This window comes from Cnephaeus nilssonii (genome assembly GCF_951640355.1).
Source record: "Cnephaeus nilssonii genome assembly, chromosome: 4".
Classification (NCBI taxonomy): domain Eukaryota; kingdom Metazoa; phylum Chordata; class Mammalia; order Chiroptera; family Vespertilionidae; genus Cnephaeus; species Cnephaeus nilssonii.
The window spans coordinates 102,321,836-102,346,709 of NC_137075.1; the positions used below are offsets into that span (position 1 = coordinate 102,321,836).

The 24,874-nt window shown below is 47.1% G+C and overlaps 1 protein-coding gene across 5 annotated transcripts in view; it reads right to left on the reverse strand.

Moving 5' to 3' along the window:
- Nucleotides 1-24,874, reverse strand: part of PPP2R5C (protein phosphatase 2 regulatory subunit B'gamma) — a 139,461-nt gene that overhangs the window by 18,706 nt on the left and 95,881 nt on the right. For all 5 annotated transcript variants that reach the window (XM_079768181.1, XM_079768179.1, XM_079768183.1 and 2 more), the window contains 7 exons: nucleotides 15,902-16,012; nucleotides 14,837-14,929; nucleotides 14,624-14,754; nucleotides 9,842-9,901; nucleotides 7,925-8,033; nucleotides 6,201-6,254; nucleotides 1,240-1,410 (listed from right to left, as the gene is read on the reverse strand). In XM_079768181.1, the coding sequence (XP_079624307.1) occupies nucleotides 1,240-1,410; nucleotides 6,201-6,254; nucleotides 7,925-8,033; nucleotides 9,842-9,901; nucleotides 14,624-14,754; nucleotides 14,837-14,929; nucleotides 15,902-16,012 (729 nt within the window). The remainder of the gene's footprint in view (nucleotides 1-1,239; nucleotides 1,411-6,200; nucleotides 6,255-7,924; nucleotides 8,034-9,841; nucleotides 9,902-14,623; nucleotides 14,755-14,836; nucleotides 14,930-15,901; nucleotides 16,013-24,874) is intronic.

The window sequence follows — 24,874 nt, forward strand, 5'->3', positions numbered from 1 at the left end:
GACCCTGGGCTATATGCTGAGGGACTCAAGTCAAATGAATCCTTCTGCCACCCGCTGCCCATGCACACACAGCTCAGCAGGGACGAGGCATTGGTGGGTGAATTATTTAATCCGTTAGAAGTGATACATCATGTGGTGAACAGCGGTGGGGCAGGGGACATGGAGTGCTGTGTGTGGGGGGAAACGTGGTCATGGAGCAGGTCCCCGAGGGCGGTGAGGGCACTGGCTGAGGGCAGCGGGAGTAATTGGATGGAGGGATGGGAAGGGCTGGGGCAACATGTACACAGGTCACGTGGGGCTGTGCTGGCATTTTTCCTCCTCCGCTGGGTCACCAACTCCCTGGAGACTGTGAGGTGTTGCTCAGTTTGTGGCTAGATTTTTACCTTGTTCATGATGAATTTACAATAAATGTCTGTTCAACGACACTAAAGGGTGGGCTGGCAGAGTAGCTGAATAAAGCTACTGGGGAAAACCTTTGAGAGCCTTGAAGGGTTTAAGAAGGAAATCAGGAAAAGCGGAAAGTGACTTGATTGAGAATTCTGTAGTGACAAAAAACAGGACTAATAGGTTTTTCTAAAGGGTGAAGGGTGATGAATTTATATGATGTCAGAAACAAAGAGCTTTATGGAGAAATTTCAGAGCTGAAGGTTTTATCATCATAGTACCTATAAATATTGATTACTCAGTCAGTTGTGGAAAACAAGGTTTTATGCATTTTGGAACATGCTGAACACAAAGATAGTTTTACAGAGAAGCCATTTAAAAACTTTTATTGATTTTAGAGAGAGAACGGGAGGCACAAAGAGAGAGGGAGGGAAAGGGAGGGAGGAAGAGAGAGATATTAACCTGTTGTTCCACCCATTTATGCGTTCACTGGCTGACTCCTGTATATGCCCTGACCGGGGACTGAACCTTAACCTTGGTGCACTGGTACGACGCTCCAACCAACTGAGTCACCCAGCCAGGGCGAGAAGCCATTTTCAATTGCTTTTTTTTTTAAAAAAAATTGATCTTATTGAGAAATGTTGTCAGTGATGGGAACAAGATACTAAAGTATATTTTATAGAATTAAAGTCTTAGCATCTTATTTTGAGGTGCAATTAAAGTGAAAACTTGAAGTTTACCTTCACATCACATGAGAAGCACAACATGAGTGGCCACACCCAGAAATCTGTCACCCCCACAGGAGCCCACCCTGCAGCTGCTCACTGCCCTCTGCACCCTCCCCCAAGTCCATACCTGGAAGTGTGGGCTGGAGACACACTTGGCCAACTGCCGGAAGAGCGGCTCCATGACCTTGACAAATTCTGACGGTTCAATCACATCTAAAATTTCTTCTAACTCATTCAAGAACATTACTTCTTTTGGACTGTGAGTCTTTGGCCAGTATTTGAGCAGTGCCATGACCACCTATGGGAGAAAGAGAACACAGTGTGATGTCCATGGTGCCCCAACATTTGTTAATTAAGTCGGTTTTCGGTCCCTGTTGCACAGCAACAAAATAAGGTGGTGCTTTTTCCCTTATAGGAGAAACAGTGATTCAGTCGATTACTAGCTGAGTTTTTTATAATTAGAGAAACAGGTGAAGTTTTATACACTTTATTATTTTATTTTTAGTTCTTATTGTTGAGAGCACTATAGATGTCCCTCCCCACCCGCCCCCTCCACATGGTTCCCACCCTGCCCCAGACCTTTGCCATTCCATTTTATACACTTTAGAACCACAATTTTAATGTATGTGACCCACTCACTCTTCCTGACCCGTTTCAGTGTTAGTTTCTTTAAAAAAGTAAAAACAAACAAAGAGGCAGTGAGGAGAGCTTAGAGAGAAAAGACCAATGGACAAACACAGAGCACATGAATTCTACATGTTTTAGTGTCGAAGTGGCCCGTTCTAAAATTGCTGGTGACACAGACACATGTACAGAATCCATTTCTCAAATTAATTGATTATTCATATACATTTATACACAAACATGTGTGTGGTTATATATAGTGTTTTCAATGGTGATAAAACATATCAAAGAGACAAAAATGAGCTGGTATTAGCTCATGTTTCATGAGGCTGCAGAGGGCCCACACTGCCTTCTGTGTACATGACCTTGGACTGGTCACTAATCCCTTGGTGCCCCAGAGCCTTCATCAAAGACCAGGGGTAAAACAACCTCTGCCCTGGGGCTGCTGTGGGGAGCAGACTGTAAAATCCACACAGCTGCCTGGGGACTGCTGGCCCGTAGGCGTGCGGCAGTGTGGCCGTAGCGAGGACCCCACCTAGACAGCACCCTTGAAGGCACATTCAGTCCCATGCAGTGGCTTCCTGATTTGTGGATGACAGATGTTCCATTCCTTGCCCAAGCCAGACAGGTAGAGTTTCTGCTGGGCAATCTTTCTTTTATCATATTCCTATAGTTTCCAAATTTCCTACCACAATCAGACCAGTAAGTATTAATAATGCTCCTAGAGGTTAGCCACCTTAAGTCTAAAACAGCACAATGCAGAGCCAGCATTTACATGTAAGCACATGTCCTTGAACGACAGTAACCTACTACTTGGAAGCTCTGTTTAGCCTCTGAACCACCAGCCAGCCGCTAGCGTTAGGACTGCTGCTAAGTCACCACAATATCGGCTCGTGCATACTGGCTGGTGGTCCCACCTCTAGTCATTTCCAGCCTGAAGACCACACAAGTCACCACTGTGGTTAGAGACATGGTGGCCTCTGAGCAGCATCCATATAGAACAATTCTGTTTTGATGCTTGTGGCATTTAGGTTTCTGGATAACCTTTGATATTGCACTTTATAAAACTCCAAAATTTATAAAAAAGAAAGCACTCCTAGTTTGGACGGCTGACATAATTTACAACACAATTATCTTAAAAAGGAATTATTTTTAAAAATGCATCACTTAATGACTTTCCTCCTCCTTTTTGCTCAAAATAACTTAATAGACATTTATCAAGCACCTACTACTCCCTGTATGTATGGGAACCACTGTTAAGAGTACAGCAGATGCACATCACTGCGCAGCCCACGGCTCCTAGTCATTTGACAAATGGAATTTTATAGGAGAAACACATTAATATTCGAGCTGCAGAACAACTGATGTAGCTACTCATGTCGCTGGAAAGGTATTATTTCTGGAATCAGAGTCACACCCTGACTTTTCACGCCATTTGCATCCACCTATGAGCAGATCAACAACCAACCGTTTCAGAGTGCGACAGCCTTTTGCAGAAGAGGACGTCTGCTCTGGGAATGCTAATACCAGGCCACAATGGCCGCTCGCTGCTGGGAACACTTCAAGAACGGGGCTTTCCTTTGCAAACTCAATGGGCTGCTGGCTCTCTGGAGAGGACTGGCAAGCCTGGGGTGTGTGCCAGTGGCCCCTGCCTGGCATCCTGGGAGTCCCCTTCCTGACCTGGCACATTAGGGAAAGAGAGAGCTCTCTCCAGGCTGTAGAGGCCTAAAGAGACAGGTGGGCAACAAGAACATGATTTTACTTCCTGATGAGTTTCTGTTCTTACAATACTGTCCGTGCTCGATGTGCCCACTGAGCACTGTATACAGTTTGCAAATAAAAAATATTTATTACAGATTACAAATGGGAGCAAAAATTGACTTTTAAATGGACTGTACTTTAAGAATTCTGGAGCCCCAAAACAAACAAACAAAAGAAAAGAAAAAAAAATCCTGGAGTCTGGACATTTTCTTGGGAGCTTCCAGAATCTCAGAGCTGAGGAAGAGGCGTGAGGAGACCCTGGGAGGACAGCGCAGGGAAGAGTCACTCTGAAAGGGGCTGCCTGTCACCTCTACAGGCAGCAGCTGAGGGACGTGATCAGAGCTGGTCCTGAATTCGTGGGTGAGGTAGGGGAGTCTACACACAGCATTTAGAAGCTTAAAAGAAAGCAGAGATCAGAAGTCAGTTTCACACAGAGACACAGTATTAGGATTTCTTCACGTCTTTTCACAAGAAAACTAAAAGACTGCACCTAATACTTTTTACTTTGTTACTCAATAGCAACAACAACCCAATTAAAGAATGGGCAATGGCCCTGGCTGGTGTTACTCAGTGGTCAGAGCATCAGCCCATGCTCCAAAGAGTCATAGGTTCAATTCCCAGTCAAGGGCACGTACCTGGGTTTTGGGTTTGCTCCCTGTCTCTGGTAGGAATGAGTGGGGGGAGGCAACCAGTCGATGTGCTCTTTCACATAGATGTTTCTCTCTCTCTCTCTTTCCCCCCCTCTCCCTTCCACTCTCTTTGAAAAGCAATGGGAAACATATCCTCAGGTGAGGATTAATAACAACAAAAAACACAGAAACCACCCTCCCCCCAACAAAAAGCAGGATCTGTCTTATTAAAAAAAAAAAAAAAGAAAAAAGAAAAAAGAAAAAGAAAAAAGCATGGGCAGTGGAGAAACTGCTGATGGGAATGTAACATGGTGTACCGCTGTGGAGAACACAGTTTGGTGGTTCCTCAAACACCTAACCCTAGAATTCCCATAAGATCCAGCAATTCCACTTCTGGGTGTACACCCAAAGGCACGAAAGCAGGCACTTGGAGTTATTTGTGTGGTCCATCCACACAACGGAATACTATTCAGCCGTAAGAAATGGAACTCTGACACCTGCTACAGTACGGAAGGGCCCTGACAACATAATGCTGAGAGAAAGCGCCTCACAGCAGGCCAAATCCTATGGTGGGGAATTCACAGAGACAAAGGGAGAACGGAGGTCACCAGAGGCTGGGGAAGGGGAATGGGGAGTTAGTACTGAGTGCGTGCAGTTTGTTTGGGGTAATGACAAAGTTTTGGAAACAGTGGTGACAGTTGCACAACTTTGTGAATGTCATTAATACCAATGAATTATACACCTAAAACAGCAAAGTTTATGTTATGTGTATTTTACCACAATTTAAAAACTTAGTAACAGCCTGGCCGGTGTGGCTCAGTGGTTGAGTGTCAACCTATGAACCAGGAGGTCACAGTTCAATTCCTGTTCAGGGTACATGCCAGGTTTGATCCCCAGGAGGGGGCATATAGAATGCAGCTGATCAATGATTCTCTCTCATCATTGATGTTTCTATCTCTCTCTCTTCCTCTCTCTTTTCTGGAAAAAAAAAAATCCTATATAATAAACCCCTAATATGCAAATTGACCAAACAGTGGAATGACCGGGAATGACCAGTCGCTATGACACACACTGACCACTGGGGGCAGATGCTCAAAGCAGGAGCTGCCCTCTGGTGGTCAGTACGCTCCCACAGGGGGAGCGCTGCTCAGTCACAAGCTGGGCTCATGGCTGGTGAGTGCAGTGGCAGTGGTGGGAGCCTCTCCTGCCTCTGCTGCAGGCGGGCGGTAAAGAGCGAGGGGTCTTGGATTGTGAGAGCCCCAGACTGTGAGAGGGATCACAGACTGCGAAGGGCACAGGCTGGGCTAAGGGACTCCCCGCTCCAGTGCACGAATTTCGTGCACCGGGCCTCTAGTGTGTGTGTGTGTGTGTGTGTGTGTGTGTGTGTGTATTTAAAAAATAAAAAAATAGTTAATAACATAATGTACTAAAACCCACTGAACTGTACATATTAAATGGGTGAATTATATCTCAACAAAGCTGTTAAAATTTCTTCAAATGCTTCCCCTGGCACCTGACATGCCCGACTTTGTTAATCTAGGCTACAATAGCTTTTGTATTTTTAATAGAGATAATATGCCAAGAAATTGAGAAATCTAAGCACTGAATGGCAGCAATGTACATTCACTTACGAAGCAATGATCAGGAAACAGTTACCCTCTAACGGGGAACGACAGCAAAGCCTCTTCGGTACAACAGCACTAGAACCCTCACTATAGTCCCTCCGACTGAAGTCAGTTACATGTGCTGCTAAACCAAGAGCAGGGAGTGTTATGCTGCACACAACTTACTGGTGACAACTGCCCAGCACTCTGAGTTCCAAGTACGTGAGGGACAAGGTGACATTGTGGCACAAATCCACTACAATCCAGGGACCTGTCACTAAAGGACTACACCTGGAAAACCCGTAACACCGAGTGAACTCAGTGTGTCATTAGGGCTATAGCTGAAGAGGAAAGAGCTGAACAGCTGTGTGCTGAGCAGACAGTGGGGTGTCGACACCGAGTACCCTGTGTGTGTGTGTGTGTGTGTGTGTGTGTGGCTCTTGGCGACAGGGCAGTGCAGGACCACTTACTGGTTCCGTGAGGGTGCTGTCCTTCTCCAGAAACTGCACAACACAGTATGCCAGCTGACAAGTAAAGGAGAAAAGCATTAACGTTGCATTTTAACATGGAAGGCCGCTGCGTTTCTAGGATCCTAGCATCACTGTTAACACTTTCCTCTGCTGAGACAAGGACCTGACACGCTCAGGTGCTGCCCCGGGGGTGCCCCAGAAAGGCGGGACGGGCCCCACTGCAGGCCAGCACAGGTTCTTCCCCCTCATCAACTGCAGAGGGTACAACGAAAGTTGAGGAAATCAGGAAACTGTCTTTTGGGCTAATACCAATGTGTCAGCCCCGGTCTGATGGGGATTTTTCCTGAGGTTTTTTGGAGACTAATGAACAAGTAATATGACAAATGGGAAAAACCGAATTAAAATCTGGTTCCACCTTCAATCTCTGAAGTATTGATTTCTAATACAGAACAATTAATATGACATCATCGGGGCTGAATGTAAAGATCTCACCAGTTAGTAACAAACAAACAAACAAAAACTCTAAGCAAAATATTTCCCAGGAGGCCAATGTCGTTAGAATCATCTAAAGAATATAGATGACTTGACCCTTGAACAACGCAGAGGCTGGGGCCAATGCCTGCACACAAAAAATCCATGTGTAACTCAGGCCAGCCCTCCGCACACGCAGATTCCCACTACCAGTTGACCTTACTTACCCACTGTGCGCCAAAAGCATCTGTAGACGCAAGAGGCGGACCTTCCTCAAACGCCCGCGCGTCTATAAAAAAAATGTTTTCCCTAAGTGGCAGCCCTGACCAACTTTAAAATCATTTTTCATGAGAATTTTCAGCTGAAAATATTCAAGAACACCCAAATTGTGAGTAATCTGTATTTATTTTTGTAATATTCATTGCAAATTGATTTTTAAAAATTAAATTCAAAATATCGTGGCGTGTGCGGATGGTTTCCATTTTGGACGCATGGCAGTTTAAACATGGGTCTGAACATTGTGACTCAATTGAAAAAAAAAAAATCCAAGCTGAGGAGACCCCCCACAGTTCAAACCTGAGTTGTTCAAGGGTCAACAGTTCTTTCTGCAATTTATCCCTCACTGCAAGCTCCCTGAGTGGGGCCCTGCAGAGCGGAGCTTCTGGAACACACTGGCTACTGAAGGTGGGAGCGCCCAAAGCCAGCACCCTGCCATCAGCCTCGCTGAGGTCTGTCTACATGGACCTTAGAAGAATAAGAGTGAAGGAAAAACCAGATCTCCTGGGTACCACACATGGACCTACTTTTCAGTATGACTGTACTTAGATTTTTACAAAGTTGTAAAAATCCATAGTTTAAAAACAAACCTTTTCATTGGCCACTTCACTGGCTAGGGATGTACAGGTGCTATGTACAGGTACCCCTTTCTTTAAGGTGCTAGATTTTAAATGATACTACAGACTAATTTCCTGTGAGAAGTCTTCCTTGTCCCTTTTCATCAAGCCTGTCACTCCCTTTCCTATACTTAAAACTCACTGTGAAATTCTCCACTCTTGAGATTTTTCTGATTCTCCTAAAAGGAATCTCTTTACCCTCTTGTTCTTTCATATCACCAAAGCCTTGGTATCTAAGTCAATAATGTGATATAAGAAAGGAGCACTCCCAATTAACAGGACGGACTCAGTCTCCGGACTCAGTCATGTTCAGGGAAGACCACCGTGCTACCGAGCCCCTGGCACGACTGAGGCCCTTACCTGGGGGTGGTAGACACTCAGAGATTTCACTTTGTGCAAAGGTAGTAACACCTTCAATAAGAAAATCTTGTGCTCTTCTTTTAGTGGTAAGGCAAATCCATTTATTATACTGTGAAAACAGAATTCATGTACAGTTTGAATATTTACAAATTCCAGATTTAATAAAAGTATCTTGCTGTTTTTCCCCCCGTTTTAGTTTTTAATCATGAAAACCAGCAAGCAAAAAGATGCGTTTCAGAAAAGAGAGAGCATCAGGAGAAATTTAAAAGAAAATTAAATACCTTCAAGGTTAATTTTGTCTCTGTAACTACAGGGCAATTTTAATTTCTGGATTTACAGGGTGTTATCCAGAACAGCGGAAGTCTCTGGGGACAAAACCTCCTTCCTTAGGCCACGAAGACCAGGCAGCTCAGCTGGCACCCCCAGCTTCAGGGTGCCCACACCCAGCACTTTCCCTTGGCCTTCACCCATCCTTAGGAATTCCCTTTCCAGGAGAAAGTCGGGCTCATTATTCTATTGCTGGCAGAACAGAGTCTGAGTGCACAGAACGGCTTTGGTTAAAAATCAGCAAGAAACCCGTTCCCGTCTACAAAGAAAGGAGGGTCTTACTCTTAACCTGCAAACCAAAGTTTCTGTCTCTAACATCGAGTAGTTTATCCATTTGGTTTTATAATTACGCAGCTGCAGGTAAATGTTACCAAGAGCTATGAAAGCAGTTAAAGCATTTTCTAAATTGTTCCCCCATCATTCACGAACCTCAGGGACAGGGGCCCTGCAGGCAGGGTTAGCCTTAAATGGCCCTCAAGGGCGATATGCTCATTCACCTGGGGGAACCCTCAAGATCAGATCCCTCTTCTGGAAGGATCGAGTAATCAAGCCTAGCCGTGGGAGGACAAGGAGGCCTGTGTGCACTGTGCTAGACACCGCAGAGAGCTCACCTTGTCTCTCGACAACCCAGCAGGTGAATCAAATTTATCTTCCCATTTCACAGATAAGGAAACAGATGCGGAGTGGTCAGTAATTTGCCCAAGGTCATACAACCTGTAAGGGACACCCACCTAACCGCTCCCTATGCTCCACCGAGGGAGAGAGACCCACCGAGTGTGTTGACACTAGTCGAAGTAGAAATCTCCATGAGGACTAACATTTTTTTCAAATTATGTCTACAACAGCAAGTATAATCTTTCTCAGAACTATGGGGCAGGACCAGAGAGCCACAGGATAACCAGCATTCTTTGAGAAAAGCTTCTCAGTAGTTTTGGAAACCACTAAACAAAAACCTCCAGGCAGTTTTCACTGCAGGACTCCTCAGAACCTCTAGCTGTCCCTGCGCATGGAATCCCCAAGAAAGGAGCCAGTGAAACAGCCCTTTCAAGTTTATTCGGCCACTGAACCCTGAGGACTCAAGGCCTGCCACAAAATGTACAGTCATCAATTTAAAAAATGACAGCAAGCAAGAACTTTACTTGCATTAAGATAAAAGTTTTTGAAATGTTATTTTGTAAGTATACATATGAAAAATTTATAAAATCAAAGCAATCTGAAATATTAGCATTTACTCAGTTCCTCAAATGTATAATAAATGATCTATTCTTCTAAGTGTCAAATATAAACCTTAATGTGACTATTTTTAGCATTGCCTTTGAGGAAACAATTGAACTTGTGTTTCCACAGAATGCTCCTGAGCGTAGGATGTGGAGTCTACATACTGAACCACACAAATGGAAGACACTTGTCATCTAGCGTGTTCTCATCCAAGAGCTCCTGAACTCTTCCATAAGTGAGCTCTTGTTTAAGTTCTAGAGAATGGTTTAAGTTTTCTTGCTTTGGGGAGGGGGTGGTTGAATTTAATGAACAGGATCATTCTGCTATAAATTCCATCTAAAGCCAATCGCTACCAATAACACAAAGACTTACCTTCCCAGTATTTCCAGTAATTCTGCTATGCCATTGTGATGCTCTGTTTCATAAATAAACCTGGGAAAGGCAATTTGTCATGTAGAATTAGACAGTGAAATAACACCTGGGAAGACTAAAATCCTTTGAATAAGAAAACAGTGTTTTTAGGGGTAAAATCATGCAGCCAGGCAACAATAAGCACATCGATTTTGTAAAAACCATCCCAGGGGCACTGTTTCTTGTCATCAATAAACTCCTTGTAGCCTGTCACTCAAAAATTCCCCCAACATTTTATTCTGAAAGTTTTCAAACAAAAAGTTGGAAGAATTTTATAGTAAGCACCTGTGTTTCAACCACCCAGACTTTACGATGAACATTTTGATGTTTGCCTTATCAGATCTATCCACCCAGCCCTCTATAATTCATATTTTTTTTTCTGCATTTCAACATAAATGGACATCTTAATCTCGATGCCTCCAATATTTAGTCTCTGCAAAGGTAGAAGCTCTTTCCTGACCACTTGGGCCGCCTTGTGGCTTCCTCTGACACCGCCCCGCCCCACCCCTGCGCTGCTTCCTGCACAGGGCAACCTGAAGACCTCGATCCCCTTGCTGAAACCCAGCCTGCCATCCATCCATCAGATACTTCAAACACGTCAGTGAATAAACTGGGACGATGAGCGGGAACAGGGACACAAAACAGGACGACGTCTCTTCCCAAAGGATCTGCTCAGGAACCACCGGCCCTGCCTCACACCTGCTCACCTGGGTTAGTCAGTCTAAACCAGGAGTGGGGAGCGGCTGGCCCTGAGGAATCGTTTGGTCTGGCCCTGCCAAGGCATTAGGGGAGAGTTACATGTTTGACCAAAATAACAGTCTAACATTTAAGTTGATAATTTTGTATGGCCCGCAAATGATGTTATAAATATCCAAATGGCCCCTGGCAGAAAAAAGGATCGCCACCACCATGCGGGCTGATTCGGCTGAAGGGAGGGGTTAAGAAACGGTTCCTGCCCACCAGATGGACACCTAGTTTAGAGACTGCTCTAAGCCAAAAATGAGTTTGTGATTTATAAAGAATGTGACTCCAATTTTATTGTCCTTGTTTGGGAACTTGGCCGAACACCCACAGGATGTAAAATAATCCTGCAGGATGTGCCTAACGCATCTACAGGGCCAGAAGTAAGTTCACAGTTGTGTCTATGTAGGACAATTTATCCTTGTATTATGTATTAACTATTGTATTATTTTCCACGTGAACAACTGTAAACCTACTTTTGCCCACCTGTATACTACTGAGGGGTCAGTTTTTGAACTGAGCCCTGAGGTAGGCTTCCCACAGATTTTTAAAGACGGGGGTGTGGAGTGGGGAGAGAACTCATTTGGTTGGAACAAAGGTTTATAACTTGGACCGGGTAGCGGGCAACTGGCAGGAAGGTGGGCAGGGTCCATGGAGACTGGAGGTCAGCTCAGACACACTCGGATCCGAGCCCACAGTGGCAGGGTCAGCAAAACAGTGACATACATGCAAGTGGATCTAGTGGCGGCACGAAGATGGGCAGGGAGGTGACGAATGGAACATGGCAGCCTGGGGGATGAATGAGGGCGGGAAGGAAGGGGCCGAGCCACCGGTAGATAAATCCCTTCACTGCCACCGCCTCATGAAGCTCAACCTGAAGGCTCCCTTCTGCGTCACTGGTTTGAAATATTCAAAATAGTTTAAATGCACAAAGCTACAGCTTTGCATATAGCACCACTTAGCAACTTTTGATACAACTCCTCTCACTTAGACCTAGGAGGAGCCCCAGCCCGCCCGAGACACAGAGGAGCCTGCCCACCCCCTCGCCCCTGCACTGCTTCTGATCTGGCCCCACCAGCTTTAATGTTTAAATAGGGATGACTTTTACTTTTGAGCCATTTTGTTTTCCTAAGTCAACAATATTTTCTTATTGGTAAGTTCTTAATTTCTCATTACTTTAACCCGATTTGAAATTGGAATAAAAAATAGAAAAGTAGTTTTCCTTCTTACTTTTCCAGTGGGAGACAAAAATCAGGGTGTAAAACAGGAGGGAAGCCATGGAGATCCATGCAGAGGGGGCAAGAGGGTTGCTCACTCTTTCAGCAACAATGGAATTAGGGCTCTCTAAACCCATGGGCTCCTCTCCTCCCTGCGGGATAAGTCCTGCCCTCTTGTGAAGAGGTGGAACCACTTTCTGCTCCTGAGTCTGTGCTGTCCAGTCCTGGCACGAGTGGCTGGGACCAAAACACAGGGTGGAGGTCTGAACCACTTCCGGCTACACCCTCAAACCCTGGCAGCCCCCCTCCCTCTCCTGGGAGCTGCTGGGGGCCATCCCAGCCCTCGTGGACACCATGTGCCCCAGTGTAAGAATTGTGAGAAAGAATGCATTGTGGTTTTTGGCCACTCAGATGTGGGGTGGTTTGTTAGCAGTAGGGGACTGAAGCCTGGCCCCACCATAGACACCTAACCTTCCGGGTCCACTGTTTGCCCAAACAGGCGTTACCACTATCTAGAGCTCTCTATAAACCACATCTTAGAAATGCTGATGAGAATGAGAAACTACAGAAACAGGAACTTTCCGTTAACATTTGAGTAAGTTGAAGCAAATATGTTTGACATATTCTTTTTCTTATAAGATACTAGGAAGAACTTCGATGAGCTGAATCTCTCTCCCAAGGTGGTCCTCTTTAATTGTTTTCTCACATGAAATGACGAGGAAGTGGTATTGAGGATGAAGACTCAAACAATATGGAATCCATATGATATGCTTATTTTTGACTGCATGTATCAATAATTATAACTATAGAAAAGATAATTGGGAAAAAATATACCACACTCTTGCATTGAGCATTTAATGAGAGCTGAACTAAACTGTGTAGTAACTTTTCAATAACCTATTTAAGTATTTCAGTTCTAAATTAGAACTCTTTAAGATATGAGACATTTTTTAATTCTTTAATGTGGGTGTTATTTGTGATTCTGTTATCCGAACAAAACCTACATTTAAGGACAAAAAACCCACCTCGGTGGAGCTTACTGTTAGACCTAAAAGACTGGACTATAAATTGCACCTCTTGTTTAAGTATTGGCTATTGTGTTGATAGATAAGTTCACTAGCCAAGTAATGATCTTGTTAACAAGGAGGTGTGACACCAGGAACATACACCAGGAACATGCACAGGAAGCACATCACCATCTGGGGGCGTCGCCATTCCTCGGGGCTGCTACAGAAATGGACGCAGGGGACCTGGAAGGAGTTCAGAGGGCAGCCCCACCCACACTGGAAGCTCTGACCTCAGAGTGCCGTACTGAGTGTGAAGGTAAGGGAGAGGATTATACCCTGATGACTGCAGAAGTGCAGGCCACGGAGACTTCAAGGACTGGGTGGTACACTAGGGCCAGGCTGGTGACGGAACGAGAGGAACCGGTGACAGAATCCCCAGAGCGGCTGTTGGTTTCCATCAGACCAATCCCTCTTGGCCCTTTTCTCCCCGCCGCTTGGCCATGGTGTCTAACGGGCCCGCCTGGCCTTTGCGGTGCTCGGCGGGGTCAGCATTCTCACTCTGGCACTGCTGCTAGACTCTCGCTGAGGGATGTGCACACGGTGCCTAGCCCCACTAGGACCTGGCCCTGAGCCATCCTGGAGTTGGGGGCCTTAGCGTAAGTCTTCCTGAGAAGCCACAATTCACAGAACAAACTACTAATTTAGTGAGCCTCCCAGGGCCAGATAAGAAACTACATTAAGTATTTCATCCATCAACATTTATTTGGTGCCACCATGGCTGGGCACGAGCTGGTACTGGGTGTGTGACAGAGCAGGTGACACAAAGCCTGCCCTCACAGGGAGACCGCACCCGTCCTCCAGGCCAGGGAGGCTTTCCTGGCAGGCAGATGCTTCCAGAAGCCTGGGAGGTTGAGAAGGGCTGGTGGAAAAGAATGGTGTGGAGGATCAAACAAGGCTGCCAGGTGGTGGTGTGGAAGGAGCTGAAGCTGAGCAGGGAGCCAACTATGGGGAGCCAGACCTGTGACACCCAGGGCCCCACCCAGGACTTAACACCTGTTCACCCAAAGGGCATCGGCCAGCCAGTGACTCAGAGGCAGCAGCAGCAGAGACGAAGGTTTGGAGGGGTGTTGAAACTGGGATGGGAAGGGTTTGGGGTCAAGGTGAACACTGTACTTGGAACATTCTCTCGTGAGCCATGGGGCTGTGCCCTCCTCCTCGTAAACTCTTGTGACCAGCTTCCCAGTTTCCATGGTCCTACAGGCCTAGGGGTGGGGTGGCTGTGACTGCTAAAAGCTGCCACGTCATCATATGCTGCTCCCCAGCAGGGCCACCTTTTCCCTGGGTGCACAGGGCAATTCCCAAACCTCTAATGTAAGTCTCAGATTTCCTCCAGATCCACTCCTCACTCCTGCTTTCACTGAGATGCAATGGGGAAGAATGAAGGAAAGGCAGGAGGAAGGAACCAGCTTTGGACAGATCACTCTATCCGCATTCCAGAGGGAACCACTCGTTTTAGTAAAAACCGAAATAAAGGAGGGTGTGTGGTGGGATGCTGGGAGTGAGCCATGGGGTGGGGTGGAGAAGGGGGACGGGCCAGCCCCAGCCTGGCACGGAGACGCAGGTGCAGACTGGAGCCACCTGGACATGAGCAGCTGGCTGCTCAGAAACAGCCACTAGTGCTCTTTGGTCACTTGTCAAAGGAATGATGAAGTGGGGGCATTAAGTATGCAAAGGAACATCACCACGCGAAGAGAGAAATGTCACCCATGCTGACTTACCTATAAAATATATTATTTATCTGTTTTCTGATGTAAGCTCTTAAGCCTAAGAATTTTCCGTAGATTCTGTGAAGGGTAGTTTTAAGAAAATCTCTCTCTCGAGGATCTTCACTGTCAAAGAGCTCTAAAAGCTTCAAGAAGAAAAAGACACTTAGTGACCTGGAATTCTCTGTAAAGTAGGGCTTTTGTGGTTTCAGCTAATTTGTGCCTTACCTGCAATACAAACTTCTGATCAATATATTTCTTTGCTATATTAGGTTGGAAATCTGGAGACTCTAAAAATCTTAGGAAAAATTCATAAACAAGCTAGGAGGAAAAAAGAACAATGAGTCAAAAAACATGGTATTTTACTAAATGGAGATTAAAAATACACCATGAGTTGAATCTTTGTCTTTGTATATTAGCCTTATAAAAGTCATGTATCTGTAGGTTTAATGCTAAATTACATGGCTTAATTTAATTGTAACTGATGGTGGTAACTGTTTGGTTTTGCTAAGAACCATAGACTATCTCCTTAAATGGCATTTAAACAAAAGGATGTCACCAAAGCTTCAATCACGCTGCTCAGAGACCCCAATGCACAGCAGTCGCAGCTGGGCTGGGACCAAGCTCAGGGTGGGATTTGTAGCCTGTCACCTCCAAGTGCCCTGGGAGAGGCAGGCCGACAGAAGCTGGGACTGGCTGGTGAGCAGATGTCCCAGATGCTCTGCTGCTGAGACAGCCCTCCTTTTCCGTCTGTTCCCCGCCTGGCTCCTTGCTGGGTTTCTCATCTCTCCATCTCCCCTCCTCGGACCGCCCAGACCTCCCAATCCAGTGCTCTGCTCAGGGTGGGCTCAGTGCCTTTCCACAGGCATGCTCCCAATCAACCTCTTGCCCTACAAATGCTCTGAGAAAGGCATTTGCCAGCAGGTGAGCTTTGGGGCACATAGCAGGTGCACATTAAATCAAAGTACCCCAAACTGGGAAATGCCGTGTGAGTCCTCCAGGTCTCAATTCAATGGCTGTCAACAGAGTAATCATTTCCATCAAAGACATACTGACAATTCCATATCTCTGTAGTTGATATACAGTATCTACACCAAGAAAAGCCATTGAACATTCTTCTGCTAAAACATTTTCATGTACACAGAGGTGTGCAAGGCCTATGACAGAAGGATCAGAGGTCCCCCTGCAACCAGCTGGGATGAGGCCCTCAGGCCGGTGCACCTGTGCCAGAAGACCCCTCGGACATTAACATCTCATTTACGCCCATTTCTGACCCATTCCGCAGTTCAGTACCTGTAGGTGAGGCCAGGCTGCTTCTAACGTTGGTTCGTCTTCCTCTGGGTCAAATTCTGCTCCCGTAGGATTGGAGGAAGGTGGTAATGTTCGAAACATATTAACTGCAAACTAAAATCCACATAGTCTATAATTATAACCAGGACATTAAAAATATTTACGAAGAACATTAAAAATAATCTTAAGTAATTCTAAAGAGAGCTGATTCCAGTGGAATTCTCAAAATTCAGAAGCAGCGTGGGCCCCTAATGAGATTCTGGTCAAAACTGCAGCAGGAGCCCTAGCTAGTTTGGCTCAGTGGATAGAGTGTCAGCCTGAGGACCAAAGGGCATGTACCTCAGTTGCAGGCTCCTCCCGGGCCCTGGCTCTGGTCAGGGCTCGTGCAGGATGCAACCAATTGATGTGTTTCTCTCACATCGATATTTCTCTCTGTCTTCCCCCCTCTCTCTAAAAATCAATGAGGATTAAAAAACAAACAAAACACCTGCAGCAGGAAACATGGCTGTGGACAGGCGATCCAAGATTCCCACTTGACTCTGAGCTGTCGACTTTCACAGACAAACAGCACCTACAAATGTTGATGGGCAGTGATGGCCTTTATCATGTCGTCAGAGCAAAAGCAAAAAGAACGCTCACAGTCTAGCAAGAAAAGGGTGAGATTACCAAGGAAAGAGCAGGGGTTAAGGACTGAAGACAGTGGTACATGGCAAATGCCACTTTGTGCTGGGACGCCCTGTGACTGACGCAGAGCCTCTGCAATCAACACCGACCGAGACAGTTAAGACGGAGAACTTCTGAGTGGGCGGCTAGAATGTCATTCCCAGAGACAGGCTGCAAGAATCATCACAGGACAGCCTGGCTGAGTGCCCAGAGACCCGACAGTTAAGAAGAAAATTCTCTGGGATTAGGATGGTTTCCTCATAGGACTCCTAACCCCTTTCTTGGATCCCCATCTTTATATCACCCTTCACCAGTCCCCCATCCCGGCTTCGTTTATTTTCAACTTCATAAAAATGAATCAATGTGTTTTAGAACAGAGGTTTTCTGCATTAAGTCTAGGGTTATTTGGAGCACAGGTGTTTTAATGCCTGTATGGTTAATATGAAAAGTTAGTTCTCTAAATAAAGCACAACATAATTGACACATTCGTGATATAAATAAAAAGTTCAGTAAGTTAAAATATGACCAGCTACCTTACTGAGTCTGAGCCTACCACCTGCCAGTTACAGAGTTGGGCTCTTACAGGTGATCAGAAAAAGCCCTGGCCCCATCACTCCCCAAAGCACCAGAGCCCAACTCCATGACAACAATTAGAATGTATCTGTGGAGGAGAGGCCAGCATGTGCCACCATCCAGCTCATCCTGTCTTCACTGTTACTGATTCTGAACCCCAAACGGTAACATCATTTTTCATGAAGGAAAATGTCTGCTCTTTTAGCCATTGCTGTAACAGCCCCGAGCACCAAGTTTGTTCTCTGTGTCATCTGGAGGATGGGCTGTGGCAGAGCAACTGATGGGGTGCAGAGACAGGACAGGGGGTGAGGGGAGGGATGAAAAAAATGGTTGGAAATCCAGAATCCAATAGTTGAAAAACACTTGTAGTAAAAATATGAGTAATGCTCCTAAGACACAGTAGAAAGCGAAAGAAGTCTGGAACCTGTGAACAGGTTGTGTACAGGGCTCACTAGGGAAGGACCTCCCAGACAACAGGTGATTAACGAACAGAGGTTGTGACAGGTGTTACCAGGTAGTGGGCACGTCCTCAATCACTGGCCCCAGGGCACTCCTCCAGGCACCCTGATCCCAAAGCCCACAAAAGACAGTGGAGAGGACCCCCCCACAAAGCAAAGGCCACACCCTGGGTGGGCACCGTCACCTCCAGGGGGTGCCTTCCAGGGCTAAGAAAGCACGGAGGAGAGGCAGAGGCTGTGGCCTTCATGAGGAGTGTGTCATTTGTGATCTGGGGTTTTCTAACCTCTCCCTCAAGGCCAAATGATTGGGGGACTCCAAGAGAGTCCCTCAGAGATTGGGGGCTGGTGGGTGACAGCCGCAAGCTCAGTGTCCCTGGAGGCAGAGGTGTCTATGAACACACACTGCCTGCCTCTCAAAGCCTTCGGAGGCAAGAGCTGTGCTGAAGCAGCCCGTGACTCCGGGGTGCACTGCACCTGGAGGGGAACACACGGGTGGAGGGATAAGAAGAGCAGTGGGGATGCCCAGGAACTGCCTAGGGAGCGGTCAGTTCACCCAGATGGGGGCTAGAGGTCTGAAGAAAAGGGGAGAAGGCTGCCCCTCTGGGGGGGTCTCCGGAGCACAGACGTCGTGTGCAGGAAGGACCACCACATGGGTAGAGGCCTAGATAGCATGCAGCACACACACAGCCGCTGCCCCGCTGCTGGACCTGGGCTAGTGCCCACTCCTTGCCTCACCCACTTCAGGTGCCTCACCTGCCAAGTTGCTCACCGGAGGGCACAGATGAGGCTGGAGTCTGGGGTTAAAGCTTTAAGCTAGGTAGGACAGCTATAACCAAGATGACAAAAAGGGCAGGAAAGGAAGACTCCACAAGTCATGGTTAAAGACAATGGTCAGTTTTAGAGTACCCCGTTATCCAATCAAGCAGTAATGTGAGCGTCACTGTGAAGGTAGGTAGTAGTTAACATCCAATTAGCTGACTTTAAGGAGATCACCCTCATGAATATGGGTGAGCCTCACCCAGTCAGTTGAAACACCTTAGGAGTGACACTGTGGTCCCTGAGGAAGAAGGAATCCCATGTGAACAGCTGTCAGCCCTGCCCCAGCCCAGCCTGGCCCTGCCCCATGGCGTTTGCCTCGCCCAGTCACCTCCACAGGTGGAAGAGTTCCCTGAATGCTCCATCAACCTCTCTCTCTACCCCGCTGGTCTGCTCTCTGACAGCACTCTGACAGACTCAGTGGTGGGCTCGCTCTAGTTTCAGGGAGAAGCCCCAGGCCCAGCGTTCTGACAGCCTTGGCCCATCCCCAGCACCTGTACCTTCAGTGAGTTCTAGATGCTGAGCTAGGGGGCTGCAAGGGGATGTGGACCAAATTGCTTTTAATGCAGAAGTCCCCATTCAGTATTCTTGAAGGATGATCACCCTAGATCCAGGAAGTGTCATTATTAGCCAACTCTAATTGATAAAAAGTTATTTATTTTAGGCAACAAATCTCACTCACACCGTAATTTCCACCCACCTTCCCGACCACAGTACATTTCATTAACTTAATGCTCATATCTAGAAAAGGTTAGGAGAGAAGAAGGCAAACAGGAGGCCACTTGGAGTTTCTCTTGGGTTTCTATCCTAGCAACATTTCTTAGCACAAAAGCTACTGGGGTCAAATATTGTTGAGTGCCGTGGTGCTGATGTCCATGTGCTCGAAGGGAGCGTGCTGTCCAGATGCGTGGAGTTCTGTCTGAGGAAAACACAGGTGACCTTTGTCAATGTCATGCCACGGAAGCCAAAGGGAACCTTGTGTCTACTGTTGGTCTGAGAAGTCTGGTGGGATCATACAGGTCCACTGTCCCGCTCAGTTGAGGGGCTTTGATGCAGCTAGAGTCAGGTCACACAGAGCAGCATGGCCTCGGGGTGGGGGGGGGCAGCCTCCCCAGGCCTCCTCCCACCCAGAAGCAGGACCCTAGACTGAAAATCCTGCACTCCAAGCCTCAGTTTCCTCATCTGTTGAAAGAGGGTAAATCCTCTTTACACTGGGCACAGGTGAAGTGGAAAAGCACTAATCATAAAGAGTCACCACATGGGTGGGCACATGCCTGTGGTCTACACGGCCACTGTGGTGGTGTGGACTGACTGTAATATGAGGAAGCACCTGCTTTTACAGCTTTCTTGACACTCCCACTTTCAGTACTTAAAATCAGTACTAACTTGCTACATTTACTGAATTAGATGCAAACCAAATTATGGAAAATCCTCATGATTCTGTAGTATCACGAAGCCTTACTATCACTGTAATAGTCACTACCAGGGGGAAGTACTAACACATTCAGATCAGAGGTCACTGCAGCACAGGGAACACGTAGAGGTGTAAGATATAAAGGGATTCACTCCAGAGAACACTGATAATCTTATTTCAGAGATGAAGAGGAAAGAAAGGTTGATTATTCAGTTCTTTGCTCACAACCACAAGGCTATGATAGTGATGCTGTTTTATGCATGTGAGTAGGATTTATAAAGGTGAGTTCACCAAAGGCCAAATTGTAGTTCCTCCAGACACTTTTCCTCCTGTAATAGAAATTCTAAGCTCTGAGTCAGGTTGCTAAGAGACATAATTGGGGTGGGGAGCAGTGGAAGCCCATCTACAATTTTTTTAAATAAAAAATTATATTTACTTATAAATACTACAATGTATGTGTAAAAACCAACAGAGACCTTATGGCGCAAAATGCAGCCCACAGCCCAGCCCATCCCAGCCTGGAAACGGTGGCTGTGGGTGCCGGGTAATGATGTCAGGTAGCAACCCCCAGCTTCCTCTCCCTAGGAACAGGCCATCTATATATATAAAAGCCTAAGCGACCATCGCAACCAAACTAATGACTGAACAGGCTGCGTGGGGCGACCTGGCCGGTAGGGGGATTAGTGAGGGGCGACCAAACGACCAAGCAGCAGGCTGCATGGGGCGACCAGGCTGGCAGCTGGAGGTTAGTGAGGAGCGACAAAACGACTGAGCAGCAGGCTGCGTGGGGCGACCAGGCCGGCATGGGGGGCAGTTAGGGGCAATCAAGCAGGCAGGCAGGTGAGCTGTTAGGAGCCAGTGGTCCCAGATTGTGAGAGGGATGTCCAATCCCCAGGATTGGGCCTAAATTGGCAGTCGGACATCCCTGAGGGAGTCCCAGATTGGAGAGGGTACAGGCTGGGCTGAGGGGACCCCTCCCCATGCATGAATTTCATGCACCAGGCCTCTAGTTTAACAATAAATGGCACCACGAACCTGGTGCCCACAAAGCAACACTTCGTTTCTCCAAGTGGAACACAGGCCCTGCCACCACCCTGATGTAACACCTCACCAAATTGCAGCCAATGCAGCTGAGACCCCATGGCACAAAATGCAGCCCAAAGCCCAGCCCAGCCTGGAAATGGTGGCTGTGGGCGCTGGGTAATGACGTCATATACCAACGCCCTGCTTTCTCTCCCTAGCCACTAGCCTTCTTGGAGTTTCTTTAGCCCAGGAACACGGACTTGCTTTAAAGCCAGGTGGAAACATTTTACACTTTAACCAAATGTCTGTGAAGCATTTTCCCGTGCCTCATCTCATTTGATCCTCACAGAAGTCCTGGAGTAGGCAGATAAGAGACTCAGTGGAATCCTATTTTCTTTTCATTAGCTAGGAAAATGGAGATTTAGAAACTTGACCAGACTGAAAAGAAAAAATGGTGGACCTTGAAAATGACTTCAGGTTTTCTCACTGCACAGAATATAGTCAAACACTGCTGCAGTTAAATATTTTACCCTTTGTTTTCCCTGTGTGATCTACAATAATAATCTGCTTCATGTTGACATTTACTGCGGTGTTGCTGACAATTATCTGAAAGAGAAGTTGGGATGCTTCACTGGGCTGGAAAAAGTTTAGCTAAATCAGAAAGCAGGTCTAATTAAGCAAGTTTATTTATCCTACATAATAAAGAGATAACATGCAAATTGACCCTCAAGCCGTCACAAGATGGTGGCGCGCACAGCGGAGGCTGGGTTCCCGTAACACAAGATGGCTGCACCCACAGTGGAGGTGGGGTTCCTGTAACGAGCGATCAGCAGGGACCTGAGGCTGCGTGGTGACGGGTCGGGGCAGGGGACCTGAGGCTGTTCCCCCCGCCTGCCTGGCAGGGCTTGATGGGGGACCTCAGGCGTGTCCCCTGTCCTGGCCTGGGCACCTCAGGCAGCGCCCCCTGCCCCAGCGCCGGGCTGGGGGACTTGAGGCTGCGCCCCCCACCTGGCACTGGGCCAGAGGATCTGAGGCTGCGTCCCCTTCCCGGTGGGGCTTCATGGGGGTGGGGCCGGCCGGGTCTGGATCTCGCCCAATGCGCGCACGGGTGGGGGGGGGGACTTGACTCTGGGTCCTGCAGCATGCCCCAGACTCTGACAGGAGAAAGATTTTCATATACATTTTACTAATTTTCTTTCATCTCTGGCACTTCTATTATGGAGAAAGGGCAAATAGCAATATTAAAATACTTCCTCTAATTAATTCCCTTTTAATGTATACGAATTTCGTGCACTGGGCCACTAGTGTGTGTGTGTGTGTGTGTGTGTGTGTGTAGCTCTCACTGGCGCCAATCGCATGTGTATTTTGATCTGTCATTGTTGATCGTGAATTTGGTTGACACTTCAATTATAGAGAAAGGGCGAATAGCAATATTAAAATATTTCTTCTAATTAATTTTCTTTCAATGTGCACAAATTCATGCACTGGGCCACTACCGTACTTTCCGGCGTATAAGACGACTGGGCGTATAAGATTTTCCTGGGTTAAAAAGTTGTTTTATACGCCGGAAAATACGGTATATTGGACTATATTGATGGGATTAGATATAATGGATTAGATATATTGGACTACTGTATTTTCCGGCGTATAAAACGACTTTTTAACCCAGGAAAATCTTATACACCCAGTCGTCTTATACGCCAGAAAATACGGTAGTATATATATAAAAAAAGATATTGTGGAAACAAAAAACCTACACATAAAAAAACCCTAAAACCCTATTAAAGAAAATTTAGTCTCATTTTTTAAAAACAAAGACTATTTTAATTTTATGACTACTTCACAACTAAAGGTACAATACTACCTATATATATACTAGAGGCCCGGTGCACGAAATTCGTGCACGGAGGGGGGGGTGTCTCTCAGCCCAGCCTGTACCCTCTCCAATCTGGGACCCCTCGAGGGATGTCTGACTGCCCATTTAGGCCCGATCCCACTGGGATCGGGCCTAAATGGGCAGATGGTTATCCCTCTCACAATCCAGGACTGCTGGCTCCCAACTGCTTGCCTGCCTGCCTTCCTGATTGCTCCTAACCGCTTCTGCCTGCCAGCCTGATCACCCCTAACCACTCCACTGCCAGCCTGATTGATGCCTAACTGTTCCCCTGCCAGCCTGTTTGCCCCCAACTTCCCTCCTCTGCTGGCCCGGTCACCCCTAAATGCCCTCCCCTGCAGGGTTGATCGCCTCCAACTTCCCTCCCTTGCAGGCCGGGTGCCTCCCAACTGCCCTCCCCTGCTGGCCATCTTGTGGTGGCCATCTTGTGTCCACATGGGGGCAGGATCTTTGACCACATGGGGGCAGACATATTGTGTGTTGGAGTGGTGGTCAATCTGCATATTACTCTTTTATTAGATAGGATAGAGGCCTGGTGCAGGAGTGGGGGCCAGCTGGTTTGCCCTGAAGGGTGTCCCAGATAAGGGTGGGGGTTCCCTTGGGGCATGGGGCAGCCTGAGCAAGGGGCCTGTGGTGGTTTGCAGGCCAGCCACACCCCCTGGCGACCCAAGCGGAGGCACTGGTATCTGGAATTTATTTACCTTCTACAATTGAAACTTTGTAGCCTGGAGCGGAGCCAAGCCTCCTGCATGCTCCACCAGCAGCCATTTTTGTTTGAGTTAATTCACCTTCTATAATTGAAACTTTGTAGCCTTAAGCAGAGGCCTGAGCCCGGCCAGGGTGTGCAGAAAGCTTTGCTTTCTCCGTTACCGTGGGCAACCCTGGCCTGGTCTCTCCAGCTTCGTGGCTGCCGCCATTCTGTTTGAATTTGTTTACCTTCTATAATTGAAACTTTGTAGCTTGAGTGGAGGCTTAGGCCTGTCAAGGGCAGGCGGAAAGCTTGTTTCCCTCTGTTGCCTGGGAAACCTTGCTCTCGGTGGCTGTAGCCATCTTGGTTCGGTTTATTTGCATACTTGCCCTGATTGACTGGTGGGCGTGGCTTGGGTGTAGCAGAGGTATGGTCAGTTTGCATATTTGTCTATTATAAGGTAGGATAAAAGCCTAAACAATTTGCATATTTGTCTATTATAAGGTAGGTTCGACTGTCCGACCAGTAACTATGACGTGCACTGACCACCTGGGGGCAGATGCTCAATGCAGGAGCTGCCAAGCTGTGGTGACTTGGCAGCTGGGGATCTCAGGTGACGTACCTGGAAAGAGAGAAGAGGGAGCCTGATTTTGGGGTGTGTCACCGGAGAACTGCCCTCTTGCAATCCGGGAGGGGAAGGAGGCGAAGGAGCAGCTCAGGTGGGAAGAAGGAGGTTCCCACCTCCACAGGACTCCACCTGGGTGGAAGGGCTGGGCGGGAACCTGACATTGAGCAGGGTCCTGCCCTAGGCCAACTAGATTCTAGGCTAAGTAAATCCTGTTTGCTAAATAATTGCATTTTGCAGCTAAATGCTCACAAGTGGTCAGTTATCGCCAAACTTAGGGTAAAGTGAGATGAAAGAAGTGATTCAGATACAGAAAGTGACATAATATTGGGAGAAGAAAGAAGGGAGCCCAATTCCGTGGTGCGTCACCAGAGAACCACCCTCTTGCAATCTGGGACCCCTCGGGGGATGTTGGAGAGCCGGTTTCCGCCTGATCCCTGCAGGCCTGGCTGAGGGACCCCACTGGTGCACAAATCTGTGCACCGGGCCTCTAGTCTTCAGATAAGCATGAAAATATGCTAGTCATTTATAATTATGTATATGTTTATTCTTTTTAAAAAAAACCCCAACATATTTTATTGATTTTTTACAGAGAAGAAGGGAGAGGGATAGAGAGTTAGAAACACCAATGAGAGAGAAACATCGATTCAGCTGCCTCCTGCACACTCCCTACTGGGGATGTGCCCGCAACCAAGATACATGCCCTTGACTGGAATCGAATCTGGGACCTTCAGTCGCAGGCCGACGCTCTATCCACTGAGCCAAACAGGTTAGGGCTATTCGTTATTTTTAATTTTTAAAATTAGATTACTTACACAAGAT